Source organism: Aotus nancymaae, unplaced genomic scaffold (assembly GCF_030222135.1).
Source record: "Aotus nancymaae isolate 86718 unplaced genomic scaffold, 86718_ANA_hifiasm-v0.15.2.pri h1tg000059l, whole genome shotgun sequence".
Taxonomy (NCBI): domain Eukaryota; kingdom Metazoa; phylum Chordata; class Mammalia; order Primates; family Aotidae; genus Aotus; species Aotus nancymaae.
Window position 1 is genome coordinate 1,602,924 of NW_026988473.1, and position 14,877 is coordinate 1,617,800.

The following is a 14,877-nucleotide window of genomic DNA, read 5'->3' on the forward strand; positions in this document are numbered from 1 at the left end:
TCCATGTAGAACTTTCTGGACTGCTTGCAGTGCCAGGGTGGAGCATGGGGTCAGAGGAGCCTGGCCCATGGACCTCCCCCGTCCCCACCAGCGGTGAGGTCCGCCTGTGGGAGGGGCTCTGAGGGGGACTCCCGTAGGCCTCTGTGCAGTTTGGGCAGGGAGTTTGAGGTCCGAGTACCTGGCACAAAGCCTGGAAAGAGGGTTTAGGTGCTGAGGGCACCTCCTCTGGGCTACGTGGGGGCTGGGCAGGCTGGACAGAGGTGGAGCCCCCTAAAGCCTGGAGCCCCGGGCACGGGCACGTATTTTGCTCTCTTAGGCCTTCAGTACTTCAGGCAAAATGGAAGCAGAACTCCCACCTTAACACCCCGATTCCTTCAAAGCAGCTGTCCAGAGAGACAGCAAGGGTCAGAACAGGGGTGGCTCTGGCCAGGGTCATGCAGCCAGGAAGTGGCCGGGCGGGGTCTGAAGCCAGGTTAAGCCTCTCCCTCGTCCTCTTCCATGGTCCTCACCCCTGCACAGGGCCCTCCAGCTCACTCCTCCTCAGCCAGTTCCACCCCTCAGCTTGTAAACACTGTGGGATTCTCCCTTTTAAAAAACAAAGGCCGGGGCGGTGGTTCACATCTGTAATCCCAGCACTTTGGGAGGCCAAGGTGGGTGGACCACCTGAGGTCAGGAGTTCGAGACCCATCTGGCCAACATGGTGAAACCCCCATCTCTACTAAAAGTATAAAAATTAGCCGGGCGTGGTGGCGGGTGCCTGTAATCCCAGCTACTCAGGAGGCTGAGCGGGAGAATCGCTTGAACCTGGGAAGCAAAGGTTGCAGTGAGCTGGGATCACAGCAATGCACTCCAGCCTGGGTGACAAGACCCTGTCTCAAACAAACAAACAAAACTGGCCATTCCCCTTCAACCCTCCTCAGGGTCCTCTGAGCTCTCCACCCTTCCGTCTACACTGGCTGCCTCCCGCCCTCACCTTCTGCATCTGTCTTCTAGATTCTGCAGCCTTCAGCATGCTGGGTCCCTCCCTTGTCCCCTGGAGCCACCTCCAGCCTCCCTCTGAGCTGCCACTCCTCTCCCAGCAGCCTCCACCCAAACCCCTCCAGTCCCCAAGCTGTCCCCTGCATCTGGCACTGCCCTTCCACGTGCCCCTTCCCTCCAGCTTCATAGCAGGGTCTGGCCTCCAGGCTCTACCCACTGTACCCATCTGAAGCTGTGGTGGGAGGTCCGGGGGAGGGAGGGGTGTGTGTGGACTTGTGATGCCAGGTCTGGGACCAGGGGCAGCTGATTGGTGGAGTGTGGAGGAGGATAGGGACTTTTGGGTAGAGGGGCTGCGGGGGCAAGACCTGGACAGGGGATGACCCAAAGGAGGGCTCTGACCCCAGGAATATTGGCTGTCACCCTACCCTTCCTGCAGGACGCAGCTCCATTGCAGCGAGGTCCTAGTGTAGACATCTCCAGCAGCACTGACTGGAAAGGAAGTCATCAAAGCTGCCCAGGACCCACCGGAGACTTTTTCCAGAGGTGGCAGAGGAGGGTGTGAGTCTCAAGGCGCTGGCTTAGGACAAGTGTGGGAGGTCTTAGGTCTGCACCCGCCCATGAAGGCCCCTCTCCCTCGCCGGTGGAGTCTTAGAGGGAACAGCAGCCCCTAGGCTCTGAAAGGGGTGAGGAGGGTTCTCTGGCTTCCTAAGCAGGATAGCCGGGCCTGGCACTGAGCCCAAAAATCACATGCCAGCCAGGCACAATGGCTCACGCCTGGAATCCCAGCACTTTGGGAGGCCGAGGCCGGTGGATCACGAGGTCAGGAGTTCAAAACCAGCCTGGCTAACATGGTGAAACCCCATCTTTACTAAAAATACACAAATTAGCAGGGCGTGGTGGCATGCACCTGTAATCCCACCTACTCAGGAGGCTGAGGCAGAAGAATCGCTTGAACCCAGGAGGTGGAGGTTGCAGTGAGCTGAGATCGCACCACTGTACTCCAGCCTGGGCGACAGAGCAAGACTCCGTCCCAAAAAATAAAATAAAATAAAATAAAATATCACGTGCCACGGCATATGGGCAGTGAGGACACAGACCCTCCCCAAAGCTGGCAAAAAAGATCCCATGGGGTGCAGCTGGTGAGGCTAAGAGCCCAATGCTTGGGGGTGCCTGGCAAAAGGGGTCCTCCCCTCCCTCTGCAGGCCAGGATCAAAGGTTTTCCCTGCATGTTGGTAATTCTCAACCCCTTGGCCGCTGGAGCAAAGATCACCGTGGGCGGTGGCCTCAGGAGCAGCGGACAGGGCATGCAGTGCTTTTTTTTTTTTTTTTTTGAGACAGAGTCTCGCTCTGTCACCAGGCGCCAGGCTGGAGTGCAGTGGCGCAATCTCGGCTCACTGCAACCTCCGCACCCCTGAACCCCTACTCACCCATTAAGTCCTCCTAATTGCCCTTCAAAGTCTTCATGTATGCCCATTAGAGGGGAAAACAGGCGAGAGCAGGCGACCTGAGCAGGGCGTGGAGCTGAGGACCTCCTTGTTTCTGCTCCCCACGCAGCCCCCTGGCCGTCCTGGGGGGAAGAGGCTGAGTCCAGGAGGGCCGGAGTGACCCAGACGCCGCGGGCCGCCTGCCGTAAGACGTGCGACCACGAGGGGGCAGCAGCGGCCCGCCCGGCCGGGCTCTCCCTGGTGCTTGGAATCCGTCCTGGCTGAGAAGCAGCAATTCTGCTGTAAAAACGGGCGAGGGGTGGCTGCGTGGGAGGGCGTGGAAGATGGACGCGGCCAGGAGAGCAGCAGCTGTGCACACCGGATACTGTTAAGATGAAGGGAAAGAGCGTGGGCTCCGAGATCACCGGACAGGGTTCCACCCTTCTTACTGCTCACTGCATGGCCCTGGGCGGGTTCTTGAACCCTTGGCCCTGTTTTCTTTTTTTTCTTTTTTTGAGACAGGGTCTTGCTCTGCGGTCCAGACTGGAGTTCCGTGGCACGATCTCGGCTCGCTGCTGCCTCCACCTCCCAGGTTCAAGTGATCCTCCCAGCGCAGCCCCCTGTATAGCTGTGACCCCAGGTGCATGCCACCACAGCCGGCTAATTTCTGTATTTTTTGGTAGAGATGGGGTTTCACCATGTTGCCCAGGCTGCTCTCAAATTCTGAGTTCACACGATCCTCCTGCCTCAGTCTCCCAAAGTGTTGGGATTACAGGCATGAGCCACCGCACCCGGCAGAAACCTGTTTTCTTTCTTTTTTTTTGAGACGGAGTCTCGCTCTGTTGCCAGGCTGGAGTGCAGTGGTGCGATCTTGGCTCACTGCAACCTCCTCCTCCTGGGTTCAAGCGATTCTTCTCAGCCTTCTGAGAAGTTAGGAGTACAGGCACGTGCTACCATGCCCAGCTAATTTTTGCATTTTTAGTAGAGACAGAGTTTCATCATGTTGGCCAGGATGGTCTTGATCTCTTGACCTCATGATCTGCCTGCCTTGGCATCCCAAAGTGCTGGGATTACAGGTGTGAGCCACTGCACCAACCTCAGTTTTCTAACCCAAGCCAGGAGGGATAATGGTAGATGCCTATGGCTGTGCTGGGAATTAAGTAAGATGACCAAGGTAGCAAACATAAAATATTACTACCCAGACACAGAGGACCCCAGGCTGGGTTAGCAGCGGTGGCCAGCACTGCTGCTTCTTGGCCTGTGCTTGAAGGAGGGGCCTCATTACCATCTGGCTGAGTCCTCTTCCGAGCCTGGCCCTGCTGAGTGGGAATAAATTCTCCCACCCAGGTTGGCAGATTGTGTGCAAAGTTAAGTCCCAACTCTTTGGAATGGACTTCGAGGCCTCTTCATTGGACCGGCCTCCGTGACTGCATCTGCTTCTCCTCCCGTTCCTAGTTTAACCCAGCCCAGCTTTCCTCCCGCTCAGCCCTCCCTGGGCCTGCTGTCACCCCCGTGCCGCTGTGCATCGCAGTGCTGTTCCCTGTGCCCTGAATGCTTTGCCCTGCCTTCCATCCAGCAGAGAGTCGGGGCCCCTGTGAGGCTCCGCCCAGCCCATCCTCCAGGTTTCTGCCTCTGCTGAGCACTTCTCGAATGATTGCTTCAGGGAGTCCCCACCTGCCTGTGAGTTTCTCAGGACCCAGACCCACTGAGTCTTCTGGTTTGCCTGCGATTTTTACAGGCAGGCCCGTTGTCCCTCGACCAACATCAGAGCCTGCACATTTGCAGATCTGTGCCAGCCACTGAGCACCCTGGCACCCCAGCAGGCAGCTCTGTTATCATCCCATTCTGTGAAGCAGAGGCTCAGAGAGGTGAAGCGCCTGGCGTGGGGCCACACCTGCGTCAGCTGCGGAGCAGGGAGCTGAGGTTTGCCCCTGGGGCTCGGCTCCCGGTGTCCTGCACAAACTGCTGTGGGAGCCACCTATGTCGGGTCAGGGGAGTTCATATTAACTCCCTCTCAAATCCCTCAGCCAGGCGGGGGCTGATGACGGACACGCTGAGGGATGTCCTATCCTCCGTCCCAACCCCTGACAGGTTGCCGGATCTCCTCGGAAGAAAAGCTCTGGGCAGAATTCCGCTCTCGGCCTGCCCTACCATCTCCTTAGTGGCTTAGGACCCTCAGTGATGGATAAGCCATGGGCAGAGGAGGTGCAATCAGGAGTCTCACCCACTCACCACTTGCCAGCCCCATTGAGCTCATTAAGCTGGGCTACAGCTGAGGAAGTGTCCAGGTAACGTGTTAACCGCCTGGGCCTGCCCTGTGCTCCTTTGAGAAAGGTTGCTGAAGGTGAGGCTGAAAGTTGGAGAAGCAGAAGCCAGTGTTTACGGTTTTAATTAAGATAATGGAATGTATTTATTTATTTGTTTATCTTTAGAGATAGAGTCTCACTCTGTGGCCCAGGCTGGAGTGGGATGACACCGGCATAGCTCACTGCAGCCTCGAGCTCCTGCACCCACATGATCCTCCAGCCTCAGCCTCCTGAGAAGCTGGGGCTACAGACACACAGCGACTATGCCTAACTAATTTTTTTATTTCTATTTTTCGTAGAGACTGGGGTCTCACTTTGTTGCCCAGCCTGGTCTTGAACCCCTAGCTTCAAGCAATCCTCCTGCCTCCCAAATTTGTATTCTGATTATGAAATTAATACATGCTCATTGCAGAAAAGTTTGAAATTAGAAGAAAGGATGAAGAATAAAAAGCATATATAATTTCACAGCTATTACTGCTATTAACATTTTTATTTACTTTCAGGCTTTTTTCTAGGTTTGTATGCAGAGATAATATTTTATTTTTTTATTTTATTTATTTTTAAAGACAGGGCCTCACTCTGTCACCCAGGCTGGAGTGCAGTGGTGTGATCATAGCTCACTGCAGCCTCGAACTCCTGGGCTCAAGCAATCCCCCCACTCAGCCTCCTGAGTAGCTGGGACTAAAGTGTGAGTCACCACACTTGGCTAATTGTTTAACTTGTAGAGACAGAGGTCTCACCATGTTGGCCAGGCTGATCTCAAACTCCTGGGTTCAAGTGATCCTCCCACCTGGGCCTCCCAAAGTGCTGGGATTGTAGGTGTGAGCCACCGCGCCTGGCTAAAAATTCACTTTTTATCACTTACTAAAATCCCATGGACAATTTGACCTGGCTGTTGACATCTACATCATTATGGCTATGTGTCATAATGCGTTTTAACTTTAAAATGGTGCTGCTGCTTAGAATTTTTCCAGCCTGTCTCCTATTTGTAGTCTTCCAGATAAATTTTAGAATCATTTTATCAAGTTCCCTTCCCAGAAAAAGGCCCTATTGGATTCTGGTTGGAAAAAAACTGAATTTTTCCGTTAATTTAGGAAGGGGCCAGGTGCGGTCGCTCACACCTGTAATCTATGCACATTGGGAGGCCAAGGCAGGCAGATCACTTGGGGTCAGGAATTCGAGACCAGCCTGGCCAACATGGTGAAACCTCACCTTTACTAAAAGTACAAAAATTAGCCGGGTGTGGTGGCAGGTGCCTGTAATCCCAGCTACTCAGGAGTTTGAGGCGGGAGAATCACTTGAACCTGGGAGGCGGAGGTTGCAGTGAGCCGAGATTGCGCCACTGCACTCCAGCCTGGACGACAAGACTGTCCCAAAAAAACAAAACAAAACAAAGCACTTAAGAAGGATTGAGACTCTTACAGTCTCAGGCCTTCCTATCCGAGTGCACAATACAGCTTTTCATGTATTCAAGCCTTTTTCAATGCATCAACAGAATTTACAGGTTTTTTCATGATATCCTGCTATTTCATGTAAAATGTATTCCTATTCTGCATGTTTTCTGGATGTTTGTTAATGAATATTTTTCACTCGTATTTCCTAAGTGGCTGTTATTTGAAGATAGGACATCTATTGAATTTTTCTTATTACTTTGAAAATGGCCATTCTTTTGTGTTTTTCTTTTAACTTTCTACTTTGAGATAATTTTGACTTACAGAAGATTTGCAAAAATAGTACAGAGAGTTCCTGTTTCCCGCCTTATGCTAACCCAGTTTCTCCTTATGTTAACGTCTTACATAACTATAGAACAATTGTCAAATCTGGGAATCAACCTGAGCACAACGCGATTAAGTACAGAAGCGACTCGGCTGTCGCCAGTTCTTCCACGGATCCGCTCTCTCTTCCAGCGTTCAGTCCTGAATCCCACATTGTGTCTAGCTGTCTCTTCCAATCTGTGACAGTTCCTCGGTCTTTCTTGGCCTTTCATGACTTTCATTTTTTTTTCTTTTGAAAAATCCTGGCAGTTGTTTTGTAGAATGCCCTCGGTTTGGTCTTGTGAAGTCTTTTGTGATTAGGTCGAGGTCATGCGTTATTGGAGAGGATGCTACAGCCTTGGTGTGCAAGCTCAGTGCGTCATATCAGGGGCTTTGCAATGTCAACGTATACTCCCAGAGACCCTAACCTTGAGCTTGTGGTTAAGATACTGTCTGCAGGATTCTCCACTATAAAGTTACAATTTTTCCCTTTCTAATTACTAAATGTCTTTGGGGAAATACTTTGAGACTATGCAAATGTCCTGTTTCTGCTTCAACTTCCACTCACTAAGCTTAGCATTTATCTGTGGATCTCGCTTACAGCAATTACTACTGTGGAGTTCTAATGGTAATTTTGTTTCTCTCATTCCTTCAACCTTTATCACTTTTATTATCATTTTGAGACAGAGTCTTGCTCTGTCGCCCACGCTGGAGCACAGTGGCACAATCTCGGCTCACTGCAATCTCTGCCTCCCGGGTTCAAGTGATTCTCCTGCCTCAGCCTCCCGAGTAGCTGGGATTACAGGCGCGTGCCACCACGCCCAGCCTCCTGTGCCATTTTAACATGCCCCTGTCTTTTCTTTTCTTTCCTACTTTCTGAGACTGTAAGAATCTCCAGGATACATTTTTGCTGCCCCAGACTTAGTCTCAATCAGTTCTCAGAAAAGCCCTGGTTCTTTTTATGGGATAAAGGTACTTGGAAAACGAGTTTTGGTATGTTAGGTCTTTTTTTTTTTTTTTTTTTTTTTTTTGAAACGGGGTCTCTCTCTGTCACCCTGGCTGGAGTAGCACACTCACAGCTCACTGTAGCCTCAACCTTCTGGGCTCAAGCAATCTTCCTGCCTCAGTCTCCGACATTACTGGGACTACAGGTGTGCACCACCATACGCGGCTATTTTTTAAAATTGTTTGTAGAGATGGAGTCTCCATATGTTGCCTGGTCTGGAACTCCTGGCCTCAAGCGATCCTCCTGCCTTGGCCTCCCAAAGTGCTGAGATTACAGGTGTGAGCCACTGCACCTGGCCTGGCCAAAGTCTGTCCTTTTTTTTTTTTTTTTTTTTGAGATAGAGGCTTGCTTTGTTGCCCAGGCTGGAGTGAAGTGGTGCGATCTTGGCTCACTGCAACCCCTGCCTCCCAGGTTCAAGAGATTCCCCTGCCTCAGCCTCGCAAGTAGCTGGGACTACATGCACACACCACCACACCCGGCTAATTTTTTTTTTTTTTTTTTTTTTTTTTAATTGAGACAGAGTTTCACTCTTGTTACCCAGGCTGGAGTGCAATAGCGCGATCTCGGCTCACCGCAACCTCCGCCTCCTGGGTTCAGGCAATTCTCCTGCCTCAGCCTCCTGAGTAGCTGGGATTACAGGCACGCGCCACCATGCCCAGCTAATTTTTTATATTTTTAGTAGAGACGGGGTTTCACCATGTGACCTCATGATCCACCCGCCTCTGCCTCCCAAAGTACTGAGATTACAGGCGTGAGCCACCGTGCCTAGCCAGGTCTGTCCTTCTTTAAAAGAAGTTGTTTTATGGTTTTTGTCTTGGGTTTTCTAGCTATTTAATCATATTGGTTACAAAAAAGGATGATTTTTACTACCTCCTTTCCAATGTTTTTACATATTTTTTCATTTACTCTAACTGCATTTAAAATAAACTTTAAAAATAAATAAATAAACTCACACCTGTAATCCCAGCACTTTGGGAGGCCAAGGAGGGCGGATCACCTGAGGTCAGTAGTTCAAGACCAGCCCAACCAACATGGAGAAATCCCGTCTCTACTAAAAATACAAAATTAGTTGAGCATGGTGGCACGCGCTTGTAATCCCAGCTACTCAGGAGGCTGAGGCAGGATAATCGCTTGAACCAGGGAGGCAGAGGTTGCGGTGAGCTGAGATCATGCCATTGCATTCCAGCCTGGGCAACAAGAGCAAAACTCCGTCTCTTAAATAATAATAATAAAACTCCTAAAATAATAATAGTAAAATAAAATTTTATTTTTAGAATGGCTTCATATTTACAGAAATTGTGCAAAGATAGTACAGAGAGTTCCTGTGTACTCCACACCCAGTTTTCCTTATTATTATTATTGTATTTTGAGATGGAGTTTTGCTCTTGTTGCCCAGGCTGGAGTGCAATGGCGTGATCTCGGCTCACTGCAACCTCCGCCTCCCGGGTTCAAGCTATTCTCCTGCCTCAGTCTCCCGAGTAGCTAGGATTACAGGCATGCATCACTACACCTGGCTAATTTTTGTATTTTTAGTAGAGACAGGGTTTCTCTATGGTGGTCAGACTGGTCTCGAACTCCCAACCTCAGGTGATCTACCCGCCTCGGCCTCCCAAAGTGCGGGGATTACAGGCATGAGCTACCACGCCTGGCCAGTTTTCCTTATTATTAACATCTTATATTAACATGATACACGATTAATAAGCCAATAACATTATTATTCACTGAAGTCCACACTTTATTGAGATATGCTTCCTTTTTACCTACCGTCCTTTTTCTGGTCCAGGATCCCATCTAGATACAACATTACATTGAGTCATCAGGTCTTCATAGGCTCTTCTTGACTGGAACAGTTCCCCAGACGTCCCTTGTTTCTGTTGACCTTGACAGTTTTGAGGAGGACTGGTATCTTGGTCTGTTTTGTGCTGCTATCCCAGAGTAGCAGAGACTGAGTAATTTGTAAAGGAAAAAAAATGCCTTTCTGACAATTGTGGAGGCTGGGAAGTTCAAGAGGAAGTTGCTGGCTGGTTTGGTCTCTGGCTCCAAGATGGCGCCTCACTGTTGCATCCTCTGGAGAAGAACGCTGTGTCCTCTCACAGCAGAGGAGGGAAGGGCAAAAAGGAATGCACTTCCTTTGCCAAGCCCTTTTGTAATGGGCATTAATCCATTAAAAATGAATCCCTGAGAAACATCGAGGTTTACAGCACTGGTTCTCAAACGTCTTGGTCTCAGGAGCCCTTTTTACTCTTAAAATGTTTTGAGGATCCCAAAAAAGGCTTCTACAGGTTCTGTCTTTTAATATTTACCATATCAAAAATTAAACTGAAAAAAATTTTAATTATTGATTAAAATAACAAGGATAAGCCCATTACATGCTAACATAAGTAATATATTTTATGAAAAAACAGCTATATTTATCAAAACAAAATTAGTAAGAAGAGTGGCATGTTTTAAATTTTTGTGAATGTCTTTAATGCCTGCCTTCTAATATTTGTTTCTGCATTCAAGTTATTGCAAAATATTGTGTCAGTTGAAGTATACAAAGAAAATGTGACCTCATACAGCTGTGTAGTTGGAAAGGCAAGAGTATTTTAATTCTGTCTTCAAATAATTATGTTACCACACCAGAATGCAAAAAGTTGTAGTGAATAAAGGTTAGGTACAGTGTGAAATCTGAAAGCATGTGAATGAACTTTTTGAGTTTTGTAACATTAAACTGTATATGTGATAGCATATAGTATTGTCCTGTGTTGGAATTGGTATCAGAAGTGGGGTGCTAATGTTAATAAATAAAAGGAAGAAAGAGCTAAATTATGTGACATTGACTCAGAAGTCAGGCGGTAGGTGATATGGAACCTGACGTTATATCATGTAATACATTGGCAACCATTTGATCCAACTATCTGTCGTGATGACTTGGAAAGTCAACCGCATGCACAGAGCCTGTAGACACAGGGGAAAATAGTGTAAAACAGAATACTAACAGTGGACCTTGGTTCTTACTAGTTGCATTTAGCCAAATATTAAATGAAAGAGATATTCTTGGGCAGCAACTGGACCATTTTCAAGTAAAAGTGAAATATAATAGACAGAGTCCAGACATTTGTGCCCGTGTGGCTTAAGAAAATCCAGTTGCTTCTAGACACCACATATGAAAACAACACTGAAAACAAGTCTTTGAGTGGCAAAGGCCGATTAACACTCGGCTCGGTAACAAAGACCAGATGGGCTAAGCCCAAATGAAATGAGAAGGCTGTGGTGATGAGGAGGCAGAGGAGTAAGATCAAGTCTGAGAATTTCATTCAGGAGAGTTTGGGCTCTGATTACGTGCACATGCAAACAGACTGGAAACAAACAGATGAGACGTCTACCACTTCTTTGAGGGAATTGTGTCGCCAAAGAAGTCACGAAACCAGACTCTATGCTGTTTGGACATTAAAATAAAAACAACCTTTAGGCCCCTAAACTTGCAAGGGCAGGAAGTGGGCTGCCAAAGCTGTTCATCCTCCAAGGTGGGCCTAGTTCCTAGTCTCCAATATACACTTCAGATATGCCCTGGAGGATGATGGACATGGAGAACCTCCCAGAGGATGAGGCTGAGGCTAGGGCTTTCTTTCTTTGTTTTCTTTCTTTTTTTTTTTTTTTGGAGACGGAGTTTCACTCTTGTTACCCAGGCTGGAGTGCAATGGCACGATCTCGGCTCACCGCAACCTCCGCCTCCTGGGTTCAGGCAATTCTCCTGCCTCAGCCTCCTGAGTAGCTGGGATTACAAGCACGCGCCACTGTGCCCAGCTAATTTTTTGTATTTTTAGTAGAGATGGGGTTTCACCATGCTGACCAGGATGGTCTCGATCTCTTGACCTTGTGATCCACCCACCTCTGCCTCCCAAAGTGCTGGGATTACAGGCGTGAGCCACCGCACCCGGCTCTTTTTTTTTTTTTTTTTTTTGAGACGGAGTTTCGCTCTTGTTACCCAAGCTAGAGTGCAATAGCGCAATCTCGGCTCACCGCAACCTCTGCCTCCTGGGTTCAAGCAATTCTTCTGCCTCAGCCTCCCAAGTAGCTGGGACTACAGGCACGTGCCACCATGCCCAGCTAATTTTTGTATTTTTAGTAGAGATGGGGTTTCACCATGCTGACCAGGATGGTCTCGATCTCTTGACCTTGTGAGCCACCCACCTTGGCCTCCCAAAGTGCTGGGATTATAAGCGTGAGCCACCGCGCCCGACCGGGCTTTATTTCTTTAATGACCTCAGCTGCCTCGATTTCCTCTTCTTCTTCTGGAAGGCCTATCATCGTTATTGTTATTGTTATCATTATTGTTTTTAGATAAGATCTTGCTATGTCTCCAAGGCTGGAGTGCAGTGACATGATCATGGCTCACTGCAGCCTTGATCTTCCAGGCTCAAGTGGTCCTCCTGCCTCAGCCTCCTGAGTAGCTGGGAGGACAGGCACATACCACCATGCTTGGCTATTTTTTTTTTTTCGGTAGAGATAGGGGTCTCACCATGTTGCCAGGGCTGGTCTCAACCTCCTGGGAGGATTCAAAAGATCCTCCCACCTTAGCCCATGAGTAGCTGGGATTCAGGAGCACACCACCATGCCAGTTAATTTAATGTTATTTTTTGTATGGATAGGATGTACAGTGTTGGATATGGATTGCTTGCAGAGGCAGGAGGATTGCTTGAGCCCAGGAGTTTGATCATACTGTGAATCATGATCACATCCCTGCACTCCAATCTGGGCGACAGAGTGATACCTTATCTCAAAAAAAAGAAAAAAAAAAAGAGAGAAGACTCAAAGATAGGCAGAGGAGTGGGAAAGCTTTATAGTGGACAAAAGGAAGGCTCCAAGTCTGCCTTATCGTCATGGGGCAGAAGGTGGGCTAACCAGGGCTGGGGGTACCAGGTGGTTGACTGTGGGTACATCTTTGGCTTTTCCTGGTTGGTCCTAAGTTGGAAGCAGGAGCAAAACTTAGGGAAGCTATTAGTTATTAATCAGGTTCTGGCTGTAGTGGGTTGGTTGTGACAGAAGTTATTGTTTTGGCCAGCCACGGTGGCTCACGCCTATAATTTCAGCACTTTGGGAGGCTGACGTGGGCAGATCACCTGAGGTCAGGAGTTCGAGACCAGCCTGGCTAACATGGCGAAACACCATCTCTACTAAAAATACAAAAATTAGCTGGGCGTGGCGATGCGTGCCTATAATCCCAGCTACTCGGGAGGCTGAGGCAGGGGAATCACTTGAACTCAAGGTTGCAGCAAGCTGAGATCACGCCACTTCACTCCAGCCTGGGCAAAAGTGTGAAACTTCGTCTCAGAAAAAAAAAAAAAGAAGTTATTGTTTAGCTTTCTTGGTTGTTACTGGACGTAGTAATCTGGGTTCCTGCAAGTCTGACTTCCAGCAGACTGGCTGCGTGGGCTGTGTACGGTAGATAAGGCCGTAAGGAAAGCATAAACAGACGGAACGTCAGGGATAGATAGAAAATCCGTAATCAGGCAGAAGATTTGAACGCTTCACTTTCATAACTGGTAAAACAAGTAGACAAAAAAATCAGTAAGGATGTAGAAGATTTGAACAGCATAATTAACAAACTTGACTTGAGTTACACATACAGAACCCTGCAGAACACATTTTTAAAAATCATACTCAGAACATTTATATAAAGTGACCACATGTTGGTCCATAAAGCTGTTTCAACAAATTTCACAGGAGTAAATAACACAGACCATGTTTTCTGACCATAGTACAGTTAACCTAGAAATTGAAAACAAACAAAAAACTAGAAAAGCCCCACGTATCTGGAAATTTTAAAATGCACTTTGAAATAACAAATGAATCAGAGATTAATTCAGATAGGAATTCAGACATATTTTGAACTGAAAAGTAATGAGAATATCATACTCCAGAACTATGGGGTGCAGTTGAACAGAACGTAGAGGAAAAGTGTACTCTTCTGTGCATATCTGAAGGAGCAGGGGAGGACTGAAAGTTAATGGGAGGCCAACGCGGGTGGATCTCTTGAGGTCAGGAGTTCAAGACCAGCCTGGCCAACAGGGTGAAACCCTGTCTCTACTAAAAATACAGAAGATTATCTGGGCATGGTGGTGCACGCCTGTAATCCCAGCTACTTGGAAGCCTGAGGCAGGAGAATCACTGAAACCTGGAAGGCAGAGGTTGCAGTGAGCCAAGATTGTGCCACTGCTCCCCAGCCTGGGAGACAGAGTGGGACTCCAGCTCAAAAAAAAAAAAGTTAATGAGATAAACATCCATCTCAAAAAGTTAGAAAACAATGACATAAAAACAAAAGAAAAAAATCAAAAAAAAAATAAGGTTAAGAATATAAAGAGAGGGGGAAGCTATATCGGAAGTGGAACCGGAACTCGGCAAGGGGACCCAGGCGGCACAGTGGCTCACCCCAGAACCACTCCAGTAACACGAGTGTCCTGCCTGAAGATGCCTCGCGGGGCTCAGCATAGTGGGGAGCATGTGCCAGCATAATGGGGCTATTAGAAGGGACGGTTAATACAGCCTGCAAGCTGTCATTTATCAGACCTCCCAGACATATTGCCTACCCTAAGCACCAGGCTGGACACACTGGGAAACAGGCTGGCCACATGGGCTCCCAGGCCTTCTACCCAGGACGTCAGCATGGCTACCTAGTCTCACCAGCTTGCCCAGCTGGCATTCCTGTTCAAAATCAGCCAGGTAGACCTGCAGGGGTACCATGGATGCCAGCACCACCACCACTATTAAACAGTCCACCCTGATTGGAATACTTAAGTCAGATAGATACAATACTGATTCATCAGCAAATTGAACCTGTGGAAGTCCTACTCTGTTTTGAAAGTAATAATAAGTATGAAATCAAGAACAGCTTTGGGCAGAGGATTTATTTTGCAGCAGAAGATAGTCATTTCTGTAGCCGAAATTGCTATGGGCTATCTAGACCTTTTACCTTGAGGATTACTGATAATCTGGGTCGAGAAGTCATAACTCTGGAAAGACCACTAAGATGTAACAGTTGTTGTTGCCCCTGCTGCCTTCAGGAGATAGAAATCCAAGCTCCTCCTGGTGTACCAATAGGTTATGTTACTCAGACCTGGTATCCATATCTAAAAAAGTTTACAATTCAAAATCAGAAAGGAGAGGATGTACTAAAAATGAGTGGTCCATGTATTATGTGCAGCTGTTGTGGTGGAGATGTTGATTTTGAGATTACATTTCTTGATGAACAAATTGTGGTTGGCAGGATTTCTAAGCACTGGACTGGGATTTTAAAAGAGGCATTTACAGATGCTGACAACTTTGGGATCCATTTCCCTAGAGACGTTGATGTTAAAATGAAAGCCGTGCTGATTGGTGCCTGTTTCCTCATTGACTACATGTTTTTTGAAAGAACTAGGAATTGA

The 14,877-nt window shown here is 48.1% G+C and overlaps 1 protein-coding gene across 1 annotated transcript; it reads left to right on the plus strand.

Moving 5' to 3' along the window:
- The first annotated feature begins 13,979 nt into the window (after positions 1 to 13,979).
- Positions 13,980 to 14,877, plus strand: LOC105717666 (phospholipid scramblase 2-like). The gene is given in 1 exon segment (XM_021669749.2): positions 13,980 to 14,877. A coding segment is annotated over 1 exon segment (795 nt). The 5' UTR covers positions 13,980 to 14,082.